This window comes from Uloborus diversus, chromosome 3 (genome assembly GCF_026930045.1).
Source record: "Uloborus diversus isolate 005 chromosome 3, Udiv.v.3.1, whole genome shotgun sequence".
In the NCBI taxonomy this organism is placed as follows: Eukaryota; Metazoa; Arthropoda; class Arachnida; order Araneae; family Uloboridae; genus Uloborus; species Uloborus diversus.
In genome coordinates, this window is record NC_072733.1 from 4106083 (window position 1) to 4131791 (window position 25709).

Below are 25709 nucleotides of genomic sequence, written 5' to 3' on the forward strand. Positions count from 1 at the left end.
GACCACAAAATTATTGAGTGGTTTTCCTCTTGTTCCCAGTCTAATTGTTTCGAAAAAAAAAAGTTGAATTAGTTTTTGACATGAAATGAATACGTTCGCGATAGGAAATCTTTTGTTTCACGTCGAAGGACGTAAAATTATTTTTTAATAATATTGTGTCCTCATGTTTTTTTAAACTTCAATACATTTACAATAGACTCTAATATGCTCATAGTCTTGCAAAATTGAGTTAAAAACTTTTTTATACCTTGGCTGACGACGTAAAATTAAAAAAATGTCAAAAATTCTAAAAGTAGCCTTTGCTTTCTTGGTGACTCAAACAAACGTGCTTTGACGACAGAAACTGCCTATGAGTGAAGCCGTAGTTGAAATTGCTTTAAGAGCTATGGTTTCATAAACAGTAATGATAACGAGTCTATAGTGATCGACAAATGGGATCATTTTGAACTATTTTTCTGAGGGAGGATTTTGCAAATATTTTACTGTAGTATCTGGAAAATGCTGAAAACGTGGATAAGTCGACTTGTGTTCAGAAACTTAATGGCGTTTTAAAATGTGATTTTAAAAATTGTAAGCAGTCGAAAATAATTTCCTTTTTCGGAGTATCTTAATGAAATTTACTCTGTGCAAAGGTATTTTTATGTAGTACATACTAATAAATAGTAGTTAATAGTACATACTAATAACACTTATAGTTTGGATAATTAACATTATCCAAACTATAAGTGTTATAGTGCATCTATTCCTGAGACATAAAATAAAAATTATTCTTAAGAAGACTGGGAAAGGAACTTCCGATAATTCGAAGGTTTTAGCCGGGCTCTTGGGACTTCGAGCTATCAATTGTTGACTGTACATGCATTCTCCAGTCTCCCTCTATGATGAACACCCCCGTAATCTGAAAACTTTTGTTCGGTCCCATGAGTGTTTAGAATAGAGAGAGTCCACTGTATTTATAAGGGGCATTCAAATGAAATCCGGTAATTAGTATAAAGTAACGATTATGATTTTATTAACGCAAAAATTGTCGCCAAAACTCTTCGCACATTTACCCTGTTGCAACAATAGTCGGTCGATTTCATCTTTGAAGAAGCTAGTAGGTTGTTTTCGGATCCAGGCCTGGACCCAGTCACACACTTCGCCATCCGTTGTGAATCGATGTCCGCGAATAGCTCGTTTTAGAGGTCCAAAAACATGAAAGTCACTCAGTGAAAGGTCTGGGCTGTACTGTGGGTGTTCCAGCGTTACCCACCGAAACTGCTGCAATGTCGTCTTCGTTGCATTGGCCGTGTGTGGAATGGACGCCATTGGGCAACATGCCTGGCCGTTTCGACTTAATTGCTCGTCCTAGGTTCTGCAAAGTAGCTTGATAACGCTGGGCATTGATGGTAGTGCCTCGTTCCAGGAACTAGACAAGCAGTGGGAGTGGGCCCTTGAGGTCACAAAAGGATATTTTCCTTAGTGGACGATAAACTTGTGTAACCACCTTCTCTTCAGTGTGAAACCACACTGCACTATGCAACATCCAACGTTGTGCATGCGTTAATCTCTCTAGCAATAGATGGTGCCTCTATACACGCAGTTATGTGGATTCCCTTTACGTTTAATGTGAGGTTAGAAGCACCGAGCGAGTTTCATTTGAATGAACCTTATATTTTCTTGTCTCATCGGCACCCACGGAGCCGTGGTTACGATAAAAAGTGCCTTCAGCAGCAATGCAATGCTCAGTGTAGGTGAGTGACCAGGGGGTCATGATATCACGAACGTGTTAAGTTATTCATTAAAGGTTACAAATTTTAGTTGCTTCATCAGATGATGTGTGACATTGTGGGAAAACAGACAACACAGTTTTAATTCAAAATAATTTTATTTTAATTTATCAAACATGTATTTTGCCTTGTTTAAGTCTCATAAAATGTTTTTCTTGAACTAGGAATCATCAACAAATTTAGGCTACAAAATTATTTAATGGTTGTCCTCTTGTTCCCAGTCCCGTTACTGCAAAAACTGATCCTGCTTTAGGATGCCGTTCCTTTTCTTCCTCAGTAAGACCAGCAGATGCTGTTGTTACGTACAAAATATCATAATGTGGTCCTCCGAAACAGCATGAAGTAACATTCTTAGCCGGCATCTCAACTCTTTGTAGTATGCTTCCTATAAGGAAATTATTGGTGCGTTAATTAAAATTTTGTGCAATTCGGAAAAGAGAAACCTATGACTAAATTATACCGATCTATACTAATAATATAAAGCGAAAGAGTTTGTTTGTTTCATCGCTCTAATCTCAGGAACTACTGGTTCGAATTGAAAATTTCTTTTTGTGTCGAATAGTCCATTTACTGGGAAAGCTCATAGGGTATTTTTTAAAAATCAGATTGACCATAAATGTTTAATTAATTACTTAGTTCTATGAATTCTTAATAGATGGCGGAGTAAGTTTAGTTCTATGACTTCCTAACAGATTGCAAGGTAAGTTAACTTATCGAGAGGGCGATGACCGACAGTGTCGATAAAGCCCTGGTTTCCTAGAAGCAAAGGCGCCAGTCTTCGGCGTCGCTCTCCGCCGAGGAGAAAACTTGATTCTTCTGCGCATGCGCGCCCGAGCTAAATCGACGTGGTGCATCGCCACGTCGGAATCAACTTGACTTTGATTTCAGCGTCAAGCGTGAGATCTATGCCGGTGTAATCCAATCAAAATGTCGCTAGATTTTTTCCCAGAAGAAACATTTATTGAGATGGCTCAGCTGAATCCTGTGCTATATAACGTATCGAAGAAAGGATACAAGGACCAACTAGCAAAAGAAAATTGCTGGAAAGCAATTCCAGAATCGATAAATGTTCCTGGTAATTTTAAAAGTTAATTATTGTAAAAAAAATACTGTTTTCATGTGTAAGAAACTGAACTAAATTCATTATTCTGTAAACGATGCATATAATTTGATTTTCCCTGCCTCTAAATAAGAATATGTGATCAAAAGGTTACTTAAACAATTCCTCCTTCAACGTACTCTGAAAATACACGAATTAAAGTTCACAATTGTTTGTACTTAATGTTATTAGTTCTTCATTTTCTTCCTCTTCCAGCAGCAATGCTGTAATAAGACGTTTTTTAGTTGCAAGATCCATTTCTCGTTTTGTCTCTCGATTTGTTTCAGTTTTGCAACGCAACTGCTCTCTCGCGAAAAAAAACTCATTCAGATTTCCCGCGCGCGATTGGGGTTGCCTAGGAATCCACTTTGGCGTAGCTCCTCGCTGTTCTTCAACTCGTCGCACGCTGACGTCGGCGATGGGCGCGGTTAACGCGACCTAGGAAACCACTGCTTAACTGCGAGGAACCATGCCACGCGGCTCACAAGCTTGGTCAGCTGCGCTGTTACGGTCAGCGAACTGATTTTTGAATGCGTTTTTTTTTTTATTTGTTCAATATTCAGGTACATAATTTTATTTTGTAGGATTTTTGTATTGGGTTTTGCTTACCTTATATCTTCACCGTTTGTTTTTGTTCTTAGAGTTGAAGATAATTACTTATTCTAAGTAAATAATTTGATTTGTCGTATTATTCACACAATTGTGATTATTCTTTATAACGTTTTTTTATATTGGTTCAGTTGGCGAAACATTGTAAATTGCATAAAAAAACCGCTTCACTCGCTAAAGGGCAGGGTTATGGCATCGTGGTTGCTTGGCGCGTTAAGCGATGAACCATACAGTTGAAGGATTATTTTGAGTTTTAAAGCTACTGTTCATCTTTTTATGAGTTTTGGCGAATAGTTATGAATTCCAAATAGACTTTAATAGGTTTTTTTTTGAAAAGGTGTGTACGCATTTTAGTTGAAGAAATATGATAATTTCACATCAGAAGGGGGGGGGGGCGTGGATTATTTTTTATTCAACGGATTTCCTTTAAATTCTTAGCACGGGCATCACCGTGCGGGTACTGCTAGTTTATGTAATAAAGCATCAAAAAGTGCGAATTTTTACTAATGTAAGTGATCCAGATGAATAGTGAAAATGTTACGCATTGATTCTCCAAAATTATTTACACTTTGTTATGTATTATTACGTTTCCAAAAATAAATAATCAAAAATAGTAACCACAATTGTTGCGAAATTCCACTTCTCTAAAAGGTACAAAGCAACGAAAAACTCTCTCTAATTTGATTTTGCATTCAAAATATTTCACGTTTATTTATTTTTTTTTTCATTTACAAATGACATTTTCAGTAGAATTGTAAATGAACGAAATTCCTAATTAGTGAAAAAGTGTTACTGGGGGAAAAGTTCCACAATAGCAAATCACTATATATTAACTTAGCTTGAACGGCCAGATCATAATTATTTATTTTTTTGTAGTTGCCTTAAGAATTGGAAGGGATCGATAAATTAATGTCTATGGATAAAAATATGATGAATGAAAACAACTAAAGGATCTAAATAGGTAGGAGCTCATTCAACTGAAATAGAATATTAGGAGTAACATGGAGCTTTCCTTGGAAAAAAGAAAAAATCCCTACAAAACCCTGGACCTCTACCATCAAAACACATTAGAAAGGCCAGGTGTATGTAGGTAAATTGAGAAAGGTGGGGGCGGTTTCACGCAGATAATCATACAGCTTTCAACAAGAATATTAGTAAACGATGAATAAACTAAAATGGAATTTGTAGCTACGTAATGCAATTTTGAAGCAAAGTCAGCATCATTTTAAGTAAGAAATAAATTTTGATTTCCTAGAGGAATGAAGCTCAAGGAATTACATATTTGGTTATAGAAGCAGTAATAAGAAGTGGTACCAATATTTGAAATACACTCAGGAACATTGAAAATAGCGCCTCAAGAAGGAAGCATTGGATTGAAGTGAAATTTAGTGTACGGAATAATACAGATGAGAGATACACTTGATCCCAAAATCTAGACAATTAAGCAAATACAGGCTAAGAAATGAGATAAATAACAGTGCTAATTCAATAGCGCGTTGAACCCCTTTTTGCTGAAATACATGACACAAGCTAATTTAACGTTTGATGTTGTTCTGAGGAGGATGGACCCCCAAATTTTGAACAGTCACTTCTAAATCTTGCGCAGAGTAGCACAGCGACATCTGGCGTTTCAGCTGATCCCATATGTGCTCTATAGGGTACAAGTCGGCGGAGCGGGCTGGTGATGGAAGAGTCTCAAAATGACGTAAGAAGTCTTGAGCAACTCTAGCTGTATGCGGGTGAGCATTATCTTGCTGGAAAGTTGCTCCTAGAGGGTCATTTAGGAATAGTCCTGGATGCGGTTGCAGAATGTTAGTAACATAACGCTGGCCCGTTAAGGTCACACGAACCACAAGTAGAGTGGACCGGCTATCATAGGCTATAGCCTCCCAGACCACTTTGCCCGCTGTGCGGGTAGTGTGTCGTGCGATAGAATGGGTGCCTGCAGGGTGCCTCCACATCCGTGCGCGGATACCATCTGACCCCAAAACGAATCAGGATTCATCACTGAGCACCACCTTTTGCCAGTCAGTGACATCGCACATGGCTCTGGCTTCGCACCATTGCACACGGAGTTGCCATGTTTTGGTGTTAAAGATAGTACACGAAAAGGGCGCTTGGTCGGCAGATTTACTTCCGTAAGATGTTTAGAAGTGGTTCGGGGAACAACTGCTACCCCTACGTCTGCTTGCATGGTGCAACGAGTCACTGTGAGATCCACGAGCGCTTGCCGCACGATCCTTCCATCCTTTCTCCTCGTTGTCTTCCCGATCGCTCCAGACCGGTTTTTTTGCACGTGGGTACCATCTCGTGTCCACTGCCTCCAACAGTTTCTAACGGAACCCTATAAACGATCCATCTGGGCAGCAACACGGCTCGTCGACCAGCCCGCAATTTTCATGCCGATGATAAACCTCTCTCAAACGCGCTTAACTGTGAGAAACGTTTTCTAACTTGTCTACCTGACATCCTTTACTCATTATTGTTCTCCGAAAATCCGGCAGTAATCGTAACATTTACAATTCTTAAATTATGCACTGGTTTATATATAGCACCTTTTTCCCGATTTCACCGATACTGTAGGGTAAACGGCCATGCGCATTGACACCAAACTTGGATCATTTGCATATCAGATGCCACTCTTCTAATATGCAAAATTTCACGATTGTACCTTTCTTCTTTCTTGGGGTGCTATTTTCAGTGTTCCTGAGTGTAATTAGCCTTGGTAAAATCATATCACCAACGTTAGATGGTTTGATAAGAAAAACGATTCATCCCCATTTGGTAATGACATGTTGAGTAACAGAACTTGTATTCTAAACACAACGATGGACTGCATTTACAACACCTGTTTTCGAGAATTCTAAATTAAAATCAACATTAGAAGCAATAAAATGACGAAATGAATCTTTTTGTCAAAAAAGGTTAAGGCACAAAGTTTAAACATTTTCTTTTGAGGAAAATACGTCACAAAGGGAATTTTTACTCAAAACTGCTGTGTCAATACTTTATTTTTATTATTATTTGTTGAACGTTAGAAAATTCATACTAAGTAAGCAGTTACTGTCAACTACTGTGTAGATCAATCAAACAGTATAGAACCTGTTGTCAATCTGCCATGGCCGACTATTGGAAATGCATAAGAATTTAGTACCTGTGGTCGGCCACCCCTCTAAAAATAATTGAGTCTAAGGTAGAGTACCCGCAGTTTCACTGATATTGGATGATAATTGGGAATAAGTAAAGGAATGGGGGAATGCATCACATCTGATTTTGAGTCATACACATAATATTTACGAGCAGTTTTATGTCCTTGTGGCCGACTACTGGAGCACTTACCTTATTTTCTATAGCTTAAAAGCTTAAATGAATTTCTTTTCCTTAACCAGTCTTAGCCCAAACAAATAATTCTCATACCTCACTAAGAGATGAAAAGGCCCTTATGAACTGATTACTCCATTAAGTCACATAGTTTTGTTTCATTAGTAATTCATATTAGTCGGATTCAATCGTAGGAAACACCTCTTCTTATATCGTTGTGGTACCTGGCCTTTGTAATTTGTTCTGATGGTAGAGGTCCAGAGTTTCGTAGGTAAAACGCACTGAACATTTTTTTTTTCCGAGGAAAGTTCCATGTTATTCCTATTAACAATCAAGGGGGGCAATTGACCCCTCTGGATTTTCAAAACAATGCAATTATGCATTTTGCTTTTTTCGTTTTAAATGCATTGAATTTATACCCTCTGTCCCACCCCTCCCATGAAAGACTTTGAAAATACGGAGGAGCCTATATAATTCATCTTACTCCAGTTCGTTCACAGCGAAGTGCCATTTTTTTTACGATAAATTTTCTTTTAGATGTGACTCTGATTGCTAATCTTTTACGCAAACGGATTTTACTTGCATTGTTTTGAGGTGAAATTATTTCAAAAACTACAATATTAATTTTATGTTCGATATGGTGAAGGTTCGTTCTAATGAACATAGACCAGTCATGTGTCAATAATATCGATGAATAATTCGCTCTATATCGGTCATGAATTCCATCAAATCTTTTGTTCAGTCTTGATGTTAACATAAACAGTTAATACAGAAACATTTTTTGTTATGGGGGGGGGGGGGAGTATAGAAGTTGGAAAGGATTAAATACAATTTTTTTGAAGTAATTCAGGATCCGGGTGAGGTTGGCGTGTACATTAGTCACTTTCACAACACTGTTACTGTTATTTTATATTCCCATGTGACCATAAAACCGAATGTCATTTTTTGTTTTAATTTTAATTTTTTCTGATAGAACCTAACGCTCCCTTTGTGTCACGACCCTCTTCAGTCCTGCCTCTCCCCTAGGTTAGCTCCCCCATAAGAACCGCTGATGTAGAAGATAAATAATAAACAAAATTATTGCATGTTGCATTTGATGCATATTCAAATTGATTGCAGTTTGGAAGATAATATAAAGATAACGTTAGGAAAACATCAAGAGGGCAGAATGCTTTCGTAATTACTGGAGTAATTAGTTTTGTAAGTACACTGCTGTGCTGTAAGTTTTGCATTGAACTTTGTTTGAATTTATTCACTCACACGCCAAAAGAGTTATGAAAATGAAACGATTACTGGGTCATGCATGGCCGAGCACTGGATTTCTACTGGAGCATTTACCCTATATAACTTTTAGCCTTACCCATTTCTTTAGGTAAAGGGGACGATTTTTTCTTGCATTTCAACCTTGAAGCACTATAGTTACCTTAGCGTAGGGAAGATATCAAATTATCAAGGTCAAGCTTATTATAGACACTAATAGCTTATTCTACAGGGTGTTCCGTTTTAACCTGCAAGACTTTTATTTTCCCAACCGTTAGTCCTAGATGCATACTTCCAATTGCAAAAATGTTCAAAATAAGTTACAGGGTTAAGATATTGAAAGTTTGAAGCAAAAATAAAAATGAGTCAAAAAATACAAATTTTAACTTTTTATACGGGCCCCAAGTCCCCTAACTTATATTTAGGGAAATTATTCTCTTTTTTAGTGAAAAATTTTGGAATTTTTGATACATATATTTTTGAGTTTATCAACTGTAGTTAAATATTTTTTTTATTGACAATAAAGAAAGAGTTTTATTTTTATTAAGGTATTTATCTATTTTTTAATAGTTTGATAGCATTTGGCCTTTTTTCAGAGTTGGCCTTAACATGTTACTAATAAGACCAAATTGCCTTTTTTGAAAACTGCTAAAAAACAGAACTAAAACATACATTTTCAAATGGACTATATAGACTATTTTTTTTTTCTAATTTCTTATGACTCATATGACAAATGTACAAAAATTGAATTCAATTGAATCATAAAGGAGCGAGATATTAGGCCCTGAACCTCTGGTTGGCCTTATTTGCCACATTTACTTTAGTATAAATATTACCTTCGCATAAAAAACGGACTTATATCATAATGTACCTCCATTACTCAGGAAAACAATATTTTTAACTATCGTTTCTGAAAATCTTCAAAATTAAATTGCCTTTTCTAGAAGTAGAGTCTATGCACTTCATAAAATTATGCAACGAAATAAAGATGTAACATATTTGGAGTCCTTGTAGCCTTTTTAGGGCAACAGTTAATATTTTTTTGAAATGGAATAGCCCAATATGAATAATGATGATTTGCATAATTTTTATGGTTCTTAAGGTAAAAATTACTCGTTTGTGGATCGAGACGTAGGACGCAACTCCCTCCATAGTTGCAGACCCACAGTTTGCCTTCTATATCGATTGTCATTCCGTCCGGAACACCAAGATTTTCAAATCCTTCATCAGTATTGTAGTCAAAAAGTACCCTTTGATTGCCTGAAAAATCAAAGAAATTCGTTGAAACATTTGCAAAAGATCTATTTTTTTCTAAACATTTAGGATATTACTTACTTGTAGTTCCTTCTTCCAAATTGAAGTCAAAAACAAAAATTTTCTTTTCTCCGGAATCAATATAGTAAAGGGTCTGGTTATCTAAGGACCAGGTCAATCCATTTGTCAAGGTGATCTTATCTACTATTGGCTGAAAATTGTTAGAAGAATCCAATTTGTATAAATAACCTTTCATCTTTTCTCCTTCCACCAGTGTACCTAAGTAAAATATTAAAAGCTTCAAAATATTTTCAAACTGAAATAACGTTTTAATGGTACTAAGTTTACTTATAGCAACATCAATGCCCTATATTTTATTATATGTGCGTACTTACAAACAGGTACAGACCGTTAAAAAATAATACATTATTTGATACTTATAGTATTAAATATACAGCCTGTTCCAGTTTAACATATAATACTTCTATTTTCTTAACCGTTAGTCGTAGATGCATACTTCCAATTTAAGAAATGGTCAAAATGGGGTTCAGAGTTAAGATATTGCAAGTTTAAAGCAGAGTTCAGCGAAAAAATACGGAATTTAACTTTCTGTATGGTCAAACGATCCCTAAAACTACGTTTAAGAAAATCACAAGCATATTACAAAAAATAGAAAAAAGACATTAGTGCGATCAATATTATCAAGATATGAAACACTGTAATTTGCAACTTATACCATTTTACACTCCTGAGTTTCAGGGTCATATAGCGGCGGTATCAAAGTAGGAATTTTCCTTTTGTTTCTCAATAGCAATAACAGGAAAAACCAGGGCCCGACTATGATTTTTGAAAGCACTGGGAACGAATTGTACTTCGTGCCTCTCCCCCCCCCCCCCCACCTCTCTCAGCTTATACAAAAAAAGTACTACAATATTTTTAAATAAAAAAAACCGCCATCAAAAACACCTAGGCACTAAAAAGCAAAAAAAAAAAAAAAAACTGAAAACATATACATACTATATCCTACGCAAACCTAGAAATGAAATTTATTTTACAATTCCAGTACAAAAATCAACTAAACTAAACACACAATTATAAAATACACACTGATTTAAATTACTCTACGGTAAACTATTGTAATACCCAACTAATTAAGTACGATTTCTTAATTTTTATTCTAATTTTGAAGTCGGTGCCTCCTATAAACTAACAAACCTAACTGACTACCCATCGAATCCTAAGTTGAACACTGATTGAACTAAACATGAAATTAGTCTTTAAAATCAAACTTAGTCAGTTACGCTAGGTAGTAGTTTACAGGAGGCACTGACTTCAAAAGGTGAGTAAAAATTAAGAAATCGCATGTAATCAGTTAGATATTAGAATAGTTAACCGCACAGTAATTGCAATCAGTGTTTATTTTATAATTGGGTGTTCAGTTTAGTTGTTGATTTTTGTACTGGAATTATAAAATAAATTTCATTTCTAGGTTTATAAAAAAAATAGTATATTATTTTTTGATATTTAGTTCCTAGGTATCTTTTGAAGGCGGCTTTTCTTTTAAATTTAAAAATAATGTATTTTTTGCTTTTTAGTGGCGTAAATATAAAATAAGTCCGAATGATAGAGTATATGGTACATGACGTTGATGCCATTCTTACATGCATTTCGAGTGAGAAAACGTTGAGCACAGGAGTCTGTAAACGGCTAAGATGAGCACTATAGAGAAAAATAGAGCACAGCGTCTCGGAAGCTCCCGACGACAATGAAGAAAGGCATTTTTAATTGTGCAATTATGTACAAAGAAAATTATTTTCATCATCAGTTCAACTTTATCAAAGTTTGCTTTCCGAAAGCAAATGCACGAGTCACTAAAAAACCCAACAGGAATCGCTTTAAGTTTGCCCATAAAATTTGAAGAGTGTGTGTGTGTGTTTCCTCGATTTCTACCAGGATTCCATCTTCAGATCGATTGTTTTGCTGACGATGTAAAAGTTATGGGGACAGTAGAAAATGAAGAACAGGTAAAACAGCTTCAAGAGGATTTAGATTTTATTGCTAAATGGGCGGATAAATTGGGTATTTCTGGTAATGTAGGGAAACGTCAAGTGCTACACTTAGGTGATAGAAAAAGCGTACGAGTCATCGTTTACAGGGTTCAATCATTAGTCAGGCAGAAAATGTTATTAATCTAGGTGTCTTAATAAATCAGGACTTCAAGTTTAGTCAACAGTGCAGCATTGCAAGTAACAAAGCCAACAGAATGTTTGGGTTTATCAATAGATCTATTTCAAACAAATCTAAGAAGGTTCTTTTATATAGGAGTTTTGTAAGACCCCATTTGGAGTTTGTTGTGCAGTTTTGGTCGCCTTATCAGAGGAAAGTTATTTGTGTATTGGAAAGGGTTCAAAGAAGGGTAACTAGACTAGTAAAGGGACTTTCAGATTTAGATTATGATACTAGACTTAATAGGCTTAATATGTATAGCCTGGAGCAAAGGAGGATCAGAGGGGACATGATTCAGTTGTTTAAATTTAGCAAAATGAGTGATGTTAATGGATTAAATGTTTGCACCAAAAGCAGGACGAGGGTGTCATTGTTTTAGGCTATTCAAATCTCAGGCTAACCTGGAAATAAGGAAAAACTACTACTTTAGTAGGGTTGTGTGGACACTTGGAACAGCTTACCGGAAGAGGTGGTAATGAGCAAGTGGATAGCTTTAAGAGGGGGATTGATCTTCACTAAGGACTAATAAATTGAAGAGGACCAGCCTAGCTGGGCCAAGAGCCTGTTGCTCGTCGTCACATTTGTATTTGTATTTGTTTAATTCGATGTAACCTTAAAATATTTTTTTATCATATCATTTCATATATGATAAAAATATTTTTATAATCAATATCGATCGATATTTTTTAATCGATTTTTTTAATCGAATGATAAAAAAATATTTTTATCAATTGACAAATGATAAAAATATTTTTTTATCATTCATCATTTATAACATCAAAAGCTTGAAATAAGTTTTATAAGCTTGAAGTAAAGAGCAAATAAGTGAATGAATGAATAAATAAGTGAATTACTAAACAAAGGAATATAAATGATTTAATTAATAAATGGAAACGTAAATGATTTATATTAAATGATTGAGTGAATAAATGAAACAAACTATTTCGATTTGCTCCATCCACTTTGCTCCGTGTTTACTTGACTAGTTGTACAATTTATTTAAAATTCAAATAAACTTAATATTAACTAAATTAATTCTGCATTGAATATTAGGAGGTCTCAATTAATATTTAAAATGGTAATACAAGAATTTTATCATTATGTAGTAACAAAAATATTTTTTGACTTACAACAAAATATTACATTATGAGTATCAATTTTTTAAAATCGTATGTATTACCAAATGCTTTAATCTTCGACGGTATTTTTTGCCTGACTGGAATAGACTACATATGGTAGTATATATTTAAAATAATACCAGATAGGAGGCGCTAAAAGCCGAGTAAATACTTCACCTTTTCACTTTGCCCCGCTATTTCATTTTGCCCCATGTTCCCCTACTTACAATGTAAAAATAAAACAATGTTGAAATATGAAACTGAAAATATCATTTCATAAGCCTGAAAATGTTAATGTTTTTTTTCTTTCTTGTTTTTTTCCTGGCAAGCTCCGAAAATATTCAATGACATGTCCATAGGAGGTATAAAATGTAGTGTTAAATCAAGTTATTAAAAAATAATACAGTAACTAACGTAAAAAAAAACACACAAACAAAGTTTATCCAAACTAGTACAAGTAGGAATAATTTCAATAAAAAAAAAATCTTTGAAATGTTTTCAGGATGCGGAAACGGTTTTTCTTTCTTTTTTTTGGGGGGGGGGAGGTAGGGGAGATTTCATTGAAGAGGCTGTATGTTGCAATGTTCTGATCTGAGGCTACTTACTCCCTTAAGGTGCGATTGCAAGTGATAAAAAAAATTCTCTGATGTTAGCGAAAATTCCCCGATATTTTCCAGAAAATAAAACTTTCCTGAGAATTCCCTGATTTTCCGGTACCATAGCTATTTTTCTTAAACAAAACCAAGGTGGGGAGGGGGAGCATATTTATTGCTACATTAGATGGGAATTCAAGTTAGGATATTGTTTTCCATTTGTTTAACATGTTTTACAAAAAGAGGAAAAGTTTCATGATGTCAAACTAATGTCATGACCAACTCTTAATAGATCATAAGAGACCAAGGGTTGAGCGTCCCAAAAATGTGTTGTTATGGATAAAAGAGGAATAATGTTATCTTTTCTGATAGTAAAAAAGTTAGAGGTGGGCAGTGTCGTTCTTTTTCATGATCCGTTCATCAGAAGATCGTTCATTCTTTTGATCCGTTCATTCAACTCGTTCATTTGAACGACTTCGTTCATTGAAAAAAGTCGCACGTAATCTCTCTCCACGACATACTCACGTACATTAGAAATGTTTCATTAGACTAGAATTGTTATTCTCATTCGGAGGTTTTTGTCTTTATACTTCAGCAATTTAGAAATTGCGTAAAAATTTGGAACATTTTCGAAAACTATCACTGAAAATTGAAACTTAGAAAATTGCTATTTCGAAAAAATTGTGAAAGTGATGTAAAACACGCTGGAGTAGCCTGAATACAATGTTTAACGCGTCAGTATGCTTAAGGAAAGCACTTAAAACCTTCAACTTACTAAAAGTGTACAATATTTTTCTCCGAGGAAGCTCAAAAAGAAAAAAAAAATGCTCTCTAACCTGTAGAAAGTGCCTGCCGACGTCTTTGTCATCGTGAAACTGTTATTTTAAATGTGGATGCTGGATTGTACCTTGAAAATTATTTTAGATAAGTTAGCTGACCAATATGCAATATTCGGCACGACTCTAAAAGAGGTGTCAGAAACTTGGATGAAACACAATGTATCTTTTAAGTGAGATGCGAAATTAGCAAAGTTATCCAAAAACTTTTACTGAGAATTCAACTTAGTCAAACCGATCAGCGTCCTCTCCCTGCTGTAAAGAATCAAATGATACAATGACCAACCGTTATAAAGCAACGATGTTAGGTATTCTTAACACAATTTAAATTGGATACAGCAGTATACAAATTAAAGAGACATCGTTCTTGTCCGAAATTTGCAGTTCTTGTGCAAAAGTCAAGTATGATCTCTTAAGAAAAATCAATATATTTTAGAAGGTCATGAAGTTTATGGGGATATTTTGGAAAACATCCAGAATTAATTAAACTCTGTAAAACCAACTGCAGTGGAGCCAAAACACTTGTTTTCATCAAGAGCATTATTTTTTGCTCAAAACTCCCTTACCATCCCATGCGAAGCGAAGGGTACACTTTAGCGCACCAAACGATAGTTGCTAATTGGTATGTGACTTTGCATTACTCTACAAATGGTGTACGGAATTCCAGAGAGCTACTAATTCAAGTAACAAAAACAGTATAAAAGGACATTTGAAATTGATTGAGAGTATTAAAAAATGCGATTTTATCACAAGTGCATCAATACAATGTTCCAAACTGCTCACCATTCAAAAGAACGGTCGTTCATTTTTAAATGAACGAACGGATCCATTCATTTTAAGGACTCTTTCTTTTTGACCCGTTCGTTCATGAACGACACATCCCTAGTGGATTTTTCTACTCCTGGTGCGATCTCTGAGAAGAAAAAAAAAATCTCAAAGCGTTTATTTGGAGTCGGCTCAGTAATGGTCTGAGGAAGTTTCGCAGCGGACGGAAACTGAGCCAATATTTTTTGAGCAGGGCAGAATGAATTATGAAAGCAGTGTTGATGAACTGAGCAATAATTTTTTGACCCAAAAACACCGTTAATTTCGAGTCTAAACACTTTGTTCCAGCAGGATAATGCCTAATTACGTGTTTTTCAAACTTCAAAATGTTTGCTTTGTGCCTATTTCGTGACTGCACAGGGTGCTTATTTTGTGACTGTATAGGGGGATTTCTTTACTGTACAGGCCGGGCAAAAAGCTCGATCTTGGATTAATGGAAACTTTGTGAGGCATTCCGGCACCCGAAGTTTGAAAAAATGGTATTCAATATCGAAACAAGCAAGAACCCATTTTCTCCATTGAAAAAGTCAAGATAAAAACTCCCAAGAACGTTTTTCATTTTCCATGACATCAAGAATGATAAAAGTGATAAAAAAAGGGGGGAGGGATATTATTAATTCCAGAGATTTTCAGGTCAAAACGCTCGTTCTCCTTATAATTTGTCAAGTTTTAACAATGACATTTTTTAAAATTAATCACGGTAAAACATTTAAATTTTGTATTTTCAAATATTCTGCATTCCACAATGGTTTCTAGCATAAAATGGCATTTTGTGCATAAATTCCACTGATTTGTTTCAGAAATTATTTTTTTCTGTGCAATTTTCTGCTGTCATTATATTCTGACTACCTCTGTAGTAACATGCTTTCAACTCCTGATGACAAAAGTTAAGGCTCATTAAGAAGCCACTACGTTTAAAGAAGTTACAGTCAAAATGTTTGCTAACGAAGTTAGAATGCATTCAATTACTTACTAAGTTCGGATGACCAGTACCAATTTTGTTCTAAACAGTTTGATCATACTGTGGGGCCCGATTTTGACCTTCTGCCCCCCATGTCTGGAAAGGGACATCCTCCCACATTCTGCTAACAGTTGCATCTCATAAAATAGAGAATTATAAGTAAACACACTTTGGCGGGAAAGTTTTCCCATCGCTTGTTTTGAGTAAACGACACTTGGAATTCAGAAGGGCATTTTCCTCTCTCTGCGACACACAGTGGTTCAAGGGCGGAAAAAATAGCCATTTTTAAATTTTAAGATAAAAAATATTTCATGCCGTAATTACTTAGCCCTTGAGTTGTAGTAACTTACTCCAAAAAAGTTTTTCGAAAAAAAAATTCGTTTTTGCAAAAAAAAAAGCAGAGATTGTTGAACAATTGCGTTTTTACCTTTTTCGGACGTACGACGTATACTTCAGTTTTAATTCATTCGTTCAATAAGGAGGACTAAAATTTAATAAAAGTCATTTCTGATTGGTTTTTCACGCTTATAGGATGCATATTACATCGTAGTTAAAAATTAAAATTTCATCAAAATTAAAAACTACCTGAAATAAAAAAACATTATTTTTTAAAAAATATAATGAAAAGTATTGTGGAATATACTTTTATCGGCGGCTTCCGGTGGGCTAAAATTTACATACATCAATAGTTTAATCCTTCCTGTAAATAAACAACAACATTTTAGCTGCGACCACCTGCGACTACAGTCGTGGCAGATGTTTTTGTTTGATCTACGCTATTTACGAATACCAATATATTAAGTTAGAAAATAACGCGTACCGGTATGACGGGGGTAAATTGTTTTTTTATCAAAGAAATTGGTCATTAAATTTACATGCTCCAGACTAATGTATGTCACAGTTTCACTACTTTGGAGGAGAGCCTAAAAACGTTTGTTTACTGTTTCCGAAAGTTGGGGCTTTTGAAACATTCATCTGTAAATATAGAGGATTTTTTTAAACAGATTTACGTGTTGTTATGGCTTAATGCGGCGCATTATTCTACATGCAATGCAGTAGTAACCTGAAAATAACAATTTTCGGAACTGTTTGGCTTTAAAGAAGATACATATGAGAAAGAAATTTTTAAAACTCATACAGAAATCTAAATAAAAAGTTAAATAACCATTCTGTTCATAAAACAATGAAATTATAAAATCATTAAACGTTTGAAATTTCTGATTTCTTTTTCGAAATCATTCTAGTATAAAGCTGTTCTCAGTTTGTCAACATTGTTCGAGGGTATCAATTGCAATAAATAAACCTTGCATGTGGTATACGACTGATTTAATTTATATTTTTCACTAAAAACACAGAAATGAATTTGAACTAGAGAGAAACCCCGATTTCACGTTCTCAGAGGCCTAAATCAAACATAAAATACATAAAATGTGGAAAAACGTCAATTCAAATCCAAAAACATAAAACATGGGAAAACGTTAAATACAGGAAATGTATAAAAAGCAAAAATCGGATAAGGAAACAAAAATAGTAATAAAGGTTGCTACGATGATACTTATAAAATGTAAAAATAAGATATTTTACGAAAAGAACATTTTTGTACACACCAGTTTAGATCATTCTAACACATTAAGTAACGAATCCGAGCGTTTACGTTGAAAAAAGTCAGTAATTATGAGTCATTGAATCCAAAGTAAATACAGCATCTTCCAGGATTGGAACATTTTGCAAAGTTTTTTTCTGGTTTTTATGACAAAATAGTCTTTCACTATTATTAAGCTCTTAAATGCAGTAGGGTCTGGTGGGGGAAAGTGGTCAATGGGGTAAAGTTGTCATACGTCAAATAAATGACTATACCTTGGAAATAAATGTTCGAATGAATGTGAAAATTTTATTTTAGGTTCGGGGAGTTAGAAACTACATTTTGAATACAAAATTTTCTAAACTGGCAAAAAAATTTTTGATAAAAAAAATATTTTGTGTAAATATGAAAATTTTAAAAATCTAAACACCTCTTTTAACTTCTTGGGGAAATTTTGTTTGTTAGAATTATGAACAGATTGATGGCACAGGAAGCTTCCTACATGTCTTAAGATCGCTTACTCATTAGCAGTTAGCTGAATATATTTTAGATCAATTTTTAGAACAATTTCAGTAAGATGGGGTAAAGTGGTCATAATATTAGGCTTAACGAATATTGTTCTTCTAATGTCACTTAATAGTTATGTATAAGGCAGATATAAATTAAATATTAATTTCACTTAATATGTATTGTTTTTACCGTAAATGGAGTTAAATATACGAGTATATACGTATACATATACGCATATGCTCGTGCAGGCGCGTATATAACCGTATTCACATAAATGCACCAATAAATACGTATATGGGTATCTGCGATATGGGTATTTTTTATCTATGCAGATATACATTTGACTATACAAGTATCTACTTGCTTTTACTCGTATGTATACGAACACTTATATACTCAGGTAGACACGTATATACACGTACGTACTCGAGTAGACACTTACATACAAGCATATGACATACAAATATACAGGGTTAGTTCAAACTCTTGGGAAAATTTTTAACAGGTGTTAGAGGGAAGGATAAGAAACAAAAATCACAAGGAACATATGGTCACAAACACAATGCTGAGCACTACATGCACGCAAAGCCAAAGACTGATGGATGCAAAACAGGTCACAAATTTGTTACACTAAGACAATTTTGCACAACATTTTAGGTCGTAAGAAAGTTTTAAAGCGATTGAAGAAATTTGCGGCCTGAAGCTGTAATACATGCGTCGCAATCCCAAAGCACTCTCTGTTTTAATAACGAGATTTATGAAAAACTTTCATCCGTCGCTGCGCCTTTGTTGCGATGCGTGTATTAGAACTACTACGGGCCGTAACTTTTAACAAGTGCTCTAAATAATTCTTAAAAACTAAAATTTTGAGTAAAATCATCTTTGCGTAAAAAATTTGTGGCCTGTTTTACATCCATCAGTTTCTGGCTTTGTGTGCATATAGCGCGTCAACGACCATAAGCTCCTTTTTAATGTTTTGCTTTTTATCCTCACCTCTCACACCCCTTAGATTTTTGCTCAAGAGCTTGGATTCACTCTGTAGGCATACATGTATGTAAACGTACATACTCGTGAATACATATATGTACTGGTGTATACACGTAAATGTACGTATGTACGTCTTTTCAGGTATATAATTGCGTTTACACGTATACATACGTATATACTCGTGCTTCCATATATACATGTATATACGTGAGTAGACACGTACAAACACGCACTGGATGCATCCACGAATTAACTCGTGTATACCCGTATATACATTTATGTACAGTTATGTATATACCCACATGTACACTTGTACATATATGTGTATATACGTCTACTATACATGTATATACTCAGGTATGCACGGTATCTACTCATATATGAACGTGATTACTAATGTGTACACGACACGTATATACTCGTGAATACACGCATATATTAGTGCATATACTTGTAACCATAAAAATAACTGCAATATACAAATATTAGGGTTATTTAATACGGTTTTGCATTTATTTTTAACTATGACCACTTTACCCCATGCTATGACCACTTTCCCCCATCCCATGGGGTAAAGTGGTCATAAATACAAAGGAAAAAGAAAGTGTTATAAAACTAATTAAATCAATATTTTTTTTTCTAAACTTCAATGTACTGTGTTCTTTAATAATGTAATGTAAAATAGCAATAAAAAAAGTTGAAGTGTTTAAATAATTTGTTGTATTTATTATCCACCAAAGTTGAAAACCTACGATTTTATGACCACTTTACCCCACCAGACCCTATTGAAAGAAGAGACAAGTTGTGTTTCCTCTTGTTCATCTTCAGTCCATAAAGTCAGATACGGACGGAGTCGAAGCGTTTCTGTTTTCATGGATTAACTTTCAACAGAGTGGGTTATGTTTAAAAATGCACAGAGGGAATTTTCTTGATTTTAAAACATTTTTTCTCTTTTTTCTTTTTTAACTACCAAGGGAAAACCTAAAATGCGGGAAATTTATAAATAACAAACTTTCCATCCGTGTTAAATTAATATTATTAGTGTACGGAAAAACTGGGACCTGATGATAAAAAACGTAAAATGTGGGGAAAACGTAGATTCGAGGGACGTAAAATCGCAGTTTCTCAGTGTATACGATCAGCAAGCATGAAGATAAATATTACCATGCAACAATTTTAACAATTTTCCAAAGCATTTTTTGAGAATATTCAAAGTTATTGAATTTTTTCCGTTTTTTTTGTCGTTTTGAACCACTGTGCGACACCCGCATTGGGTCAAAAGGGGTTAGCTTCTTTCGGAGATTTCAAACATTTTCCCGTCCCCAAGTCACAGCTGCAGGATATAACTTCTGAAGTTCTGACATTTTCGAGCCCATAAAATAGAAGACTTGGGAATAACAAAATTCCATTCTGACACTTTGCGACACTCCGTACTCCATAAAACATAGGGTTTTCCTGGAAGATGGATCTCCAAATGTTTGAACTATGATCCTCAGAGAATGTGTCCCGATCAGGGAACTGCATCCCCCGGTATAAAACGGGGAGTTAGGATTTTTAGAAGGAGAGAAGATAGAGTTTTGAGGGCAGAAGAGCTTTCGAGAGCTCTGTGTTTCTTCGAGACGTTTTGTCCGGAGTCATGATAGAAACGCACTCCTGCGAATGTCCTTGGATTACTAATTGGAGAAAGGACCCAAAACAAGCGATGGGAAAACTTTTCCGCCAAAATGTGTTGACTTCTAATTCTCTCTTTTACGAGATGCAACTGTTAGCAAAATAGGGGAGGATGTCCCTTTCCAGGCATGTGGGGCAGAAGATCAAAATCGGGCCCCACAATACGTAAATTAGAATCGGAAAAATTAAAGTTTGTAAATTAAGAGTGAATCAGCAAGATTAAGTTAATATTTCTTCAGAGATGACGAGAAGGATATTTAGTTAACACTTACCTGCCCATAAACGGCCTCTTGCATCACATTTGGCATCATTAAAGCGTTCTCTTGTCTCTGGTGCAACTGTAGTTAGTAGCTCTGACTGTCCAGTTTTGAAATTCAGTTTCCTTACTTGTTTCGTCACTGATAGTATTACGTCTGAGTCATTGTCTTGATATGGAATGACAAATGAAACAATTCCATCTGGAAAAAAAAATATGATTCCTGATCAGGGGTAAAACAATATAACGGTCTAAAATGTGTGTCAAAAATAAGTCAGGGACTTAAATAAGCATATTTCATGTGGACACATATGGTCGCAAACGCAATGCTGGCGCTCTACATGTACACGAAGCCAGAATATGACGGAAGTAAAACTGGTCACAGATTTATCACACAAAAACGACTTACAACATTTTAGTTTTAAGGAAAGGCTAAAACTGCTGTTTAAGTTTGTAGCTCTAATAATACACGCGTCGCAACGATAACGCAGCGATTGACCAAAGCTTGTTGGAATGGATCGTTATTGCTACGATAGGTGCGTCCATGAATAACAGCTGCAGTGCGCAAATTTTAACAACTTCTTTCTTGGCACCGCGGCTATTTAATGAACTTACGGAAGATGTTAGAAATGAGAACTTCAAAAAATATAAACAATGGGTCAATGAATATATACAAAAAAAAAAAAAAAACATTCTATCAATAATAAAATTTTAGCTGTTAAAATATACTGACTTGCCAACCGGGGGGGGGGGGGGTGTATTGTGTTTTTATTATATAAAATGTTTCGATGCGAGTTATATTATTTTTTTTCTGGAGTCAAACAGTCAAATTATTGTTCTGTGTGAAATATTTATTACTTGTGTATAATGCGATATATATATATATATATATATATATATATATATATATATATATATATATATATATATATATATATATATAAATTGTAAATACATATTTATGTGTTTGACTCCAAATTAAACTGATTTAATAACACTGCGCACTGTGCCTTTGGCGCTCTTTAGTGTTGAATTCTTGCTACTAACTCATGTTGAACTATAATCTAGAATTTCTTAATGTTTTGTGATTGTCGTTTGTAATTCACGTTGTATGTTTTAACTTTATTTTATTTTGCTTACTGTTTGTTATGTATGCGTGTTTTTGTTAATAAATCTTATCTTATGATTCAAATCTTTTTCAAAAATCAAAAAGTTGTTAAAAATCTCTTTCGCATCCGTTAGCTTCTGGCTTCGTATGCTTGTAGTGCGTTTGCGGCCATGTGATCTAGTTTATGATATGCTTATTTTGGTTCACTCTACCTGGCTTTAGATTTTTGACATACATTTTAAAACCACCTTTTATTACTGTATTGTTCCGGAATGTCAAATGATTCTCGAGAAATCTATGTTGCAGAAGTACTTTTGCTTTTCCTAGAAATATTTCTGTTTTTAATCGAAGCTAATTTCATTGTGTTAAGGTACAATGACGCTATATATATATATATATATATATATATATATATATATATATATATATATATATATATATATATATATATATATATATATATATATATATATATATATATATTTCATTTCTTAGTTTCACTACTGCTTTATCAAGCCGGTCGCTCAATTTGTGCAAACTGGCTACTTCTGTTTTGTAAACTTCTTGTATTAAGAATCCCCAAACAAAGAAGTCCACAGGCGTCAGGTCTGGGGATCTAGGTGGCCAAGAAATGGGGCCCGTACGACCAATTCATTAGGGATACTGTTCAGTTAGAAATTCCCGAACGGCATTTGAGGAATGTGCCGGGGCTCCATCGTGTTGAAAAGTGATTTCCTCTCTCTCTCTCTGGAACGGGAATAGTATCAAGTAAGCCAGGCAAATGATGTTCAATGAACTCTAAATATGTGTTTCGTGTTAGGTTACCTCGAAACACATACGGAATAATCATATGATCTCCTATTACGCCAAACTGAGCATTTAAGCTGAATCGAGTTTGGAACGACGAGCTTCGGGTTAAAAAAGGATTATGTTCAGCATAATGATGCCAGTTGTGCAAATTTATGATCCCCCTTCCAGTGAACTACGACTCATCTGTCCACAATATCTTTCTTAGAGAATGGTGTTCTTCAGTGTCTCGGGCTAGTAGTCATCTGCAAAATGTTACTCGCTTTTAAAAAAACTGAATTGCGCAATTCTTGTACTAGCGTAAAATGATAAGGGTTCAATGTTTTCATTAGGGTTCAATGTTGACATTAAGGACTTAATAATACTTGTTTTGGTTCAATGTTTTCATCACTTTACGTTGTAAAAGTCCACCTTCTCTAGCAATCGTGCTTGAATTCACGCTTGGGTTTTCCACTACTCGATCCAGTGCATACTCTTCAACATCGGCAGAACGGTGATACTGCGAACACGTTATTCACTCGAGGGGGCATGATAATTTTGCATAACTGGCATCAGTCCGCTGGACAAAGTCCATTTTTAACCCCAAGTTCCAAACTTGATTTAGTTTAAATGTTTGGCTAGTCGTAATCAGCGATCATTTGATGGGTCTGTTTATATTTTAAGGTGTTTTAATGCAGGAAGCATATATTTAGAGTTCATGGAACATCATTTGCCTGGCTTACTGGACGCTATTCCTGATTCGGAGAGAACGGAAATCATTTTTCAACACGGTGGTAACTCTGACCATTTTCAAATGCCGTTCGGAATTTTCTAACTGAATAGTGTCTCCAATGTATTGGTCTTACGGGTCCCATTCCTTAGCCACCTATATCGCCAGACCTGACACCGGTGAACTTGTTTTTGGAATTCGAATAAGAAGTATACAAAACAGAAGTAACCAGTTTGCAGGAATTGCGCAACCGGTTTGATGGAGCAGTTGTAAAACTTGTTAGAACGGTTGTTTCAGTTCGCAAAAAGGCGAAAGCATGCATCAGGTGTGGCGGCGACCAATTTCAGCATCTATTGTAAATTTTGAAGATTGATCAAACGCACTCATTCATGTTAGTGTAATGTTTTTATTAATGATTTTTCCTTTGTTGAAAGCACGGGAGAGTAATGTTTTTTTTTTTATTTCTACTTATTGTTATCTCTTGTGGTTTTTCACTTAATAAAATGTAAAAATTATTTCGATACAAAAATATCATTTTCTTAAACGAGGAAATCAACATGCTTATGTGAAACTGAAAGTTTAAAACAGAAAAATGTGTGTGTGACTCTTCGCTGGTTTTCCTTTTTCAATGAGTGCAGATTTTTACACTGTTTCGAACAAAAGCCTAAATTTCTGCTGAACTTGAAGCCCAATATGATTTGTTGTTGTATGATCTGAAAGCTAGTGAAATGAGTCAGTTTTTAGTAGATTTGACCAATTGTAGCTCAAACGGTTGTTTTGAAAATGTCGATTGAAAACTTTGGCGCCATTTCAATTCTGATTGTGTCCATCGTTTCAAAGCTTGTAGCTTGCTGTAAAATGCGACTATTTTGATGGAAAAGGTGTCATTTTGTAGAATTTAATCTGATCTTTTCAAATATGTATCTATTATTTTTTTTTTTTTTTTTTTGTAGGTCTTACAGGAATCTCAGAAATCGTTCGTTTTTGCAGAATTTTGTTTTTTTTTTACTCATTTTCCTTATATCTACCATAACTCGGTTACGGTTAAGGGTTGGATACTATAATGGGCGGTTCTATACGCCACTTGGGCTCTTCTATCACCCCTTTCGTATGGCAGATTCGATCGAATTCACCCTCTCTCTCTCTCTCTCTCTATATATATATATATATATATATATATATATATTTACTGAAAACATATTACAGAGGAAAAAATTTGAATAGAATAAACCACAAGCGCCCAAAGATGCGCAAAGCAGCCAAACAAAAAAGCCTGTCAGTACCTTGTCGCATTACCTTTTTGCTATTAAAATCCTAACTATGATTCTTACAGGCATGAACTCCATCAACTGTTTACATTCTTGACTGCGGATACAATTCCATGCACTCTTTAATGCAGCATCGAGTTGAAATTTGTTGTTGGGAACTAGGTCCTGGGACCTTTTCCTTTAGACGATGCCACGAATCCTCAATCCGATTGAGATTGGGAGAGCTACTCAGCCAGTTTAATACTGGAATCCTCCATTCTGTTAGCCTCGAGTCATTTTCGAAGTATGACACAATCTTGGTGGATAATAAATACGCACCGCTATAAAACTCCAGAGGAGGGCATCAAACAGTATTCCAGTACATCTCGATAAATTGAAGAGTATGCTCGTTGTTCTGAAATACATACAGATGGTGGATAAAATAATACGAGCACCTACGAAATAGCAGAAAAGATTTATTTATAAGGCATTAGACTATCCTTTGACTTATATACAGATTGTATATGCAGCCCATGGAATTAATTCATAAAGATCATGATCAACATTTTACAGAATGTGAAGATGAATCCATTTTTTTCTGCAGAGCAGGTACTTATTCCAAAATCTCTAGATGGAAAGCAAAATTGATCATCGAGTTTTAACTCCAGATATACCCAGAGATGTTTGTGAATGTTCAATTCAGGAAACTGAGAAGGGCAAGAATGATGTTCTACTTTGTCCTATTGCTCTTCAAACCATTTTTAGACTATTTTAGAAGTATGTATAGGAAGCCTTACCATCTGGATACTGAAAGCACTTTTTCTGGAAGTGAAGTCAGGATAAAAGGAAGCATCGAATCCCTCAGAGTACCTTCATAGCAAACAGCTTTTGCCCTCGATGTAGAGCAAAAAGCGTCGTTTTCGGAGAGTTTGATTAGAGTAAAAATCGGCTAAAGACCACG

At 35.0% G+C, this 25709-nt stretch overlaps 1 protein-coding gene across 1 annotated transcript in view; it reads right to left on the reverse strand.

Moving 5' to 3' along the window:
- Positions 1-1871: 1871 nt before the first annotated feature.
- The window catches only part of LOC129218127 (regucalcin-like), a 59146-nt gene continuing 35308 nt past the window's right edge, over positions 1872-25709 (reverse strand). Inside the window, exons 2-5 of the mRNA XM_054852337.1 lie at positions 20894-21079; positions 9394-9591; positions 9172-9318; positions 1872-2154 (exon numbers count right to left, since the gene is read on the reverse strand). Coding sequence (XP_054708312.1) covers positions 1949-2154; positions 9172-9318; positions 9394-9591; positions 20894-21079 — 737 coding nt within the window. The 3' untranslated portion in view covers positions 1872-1948. The remainder of the gene's footprint in view (positions 2155-9171; positions 9319-9393; positions 9592-20893; positions 21080-25709) is intronic.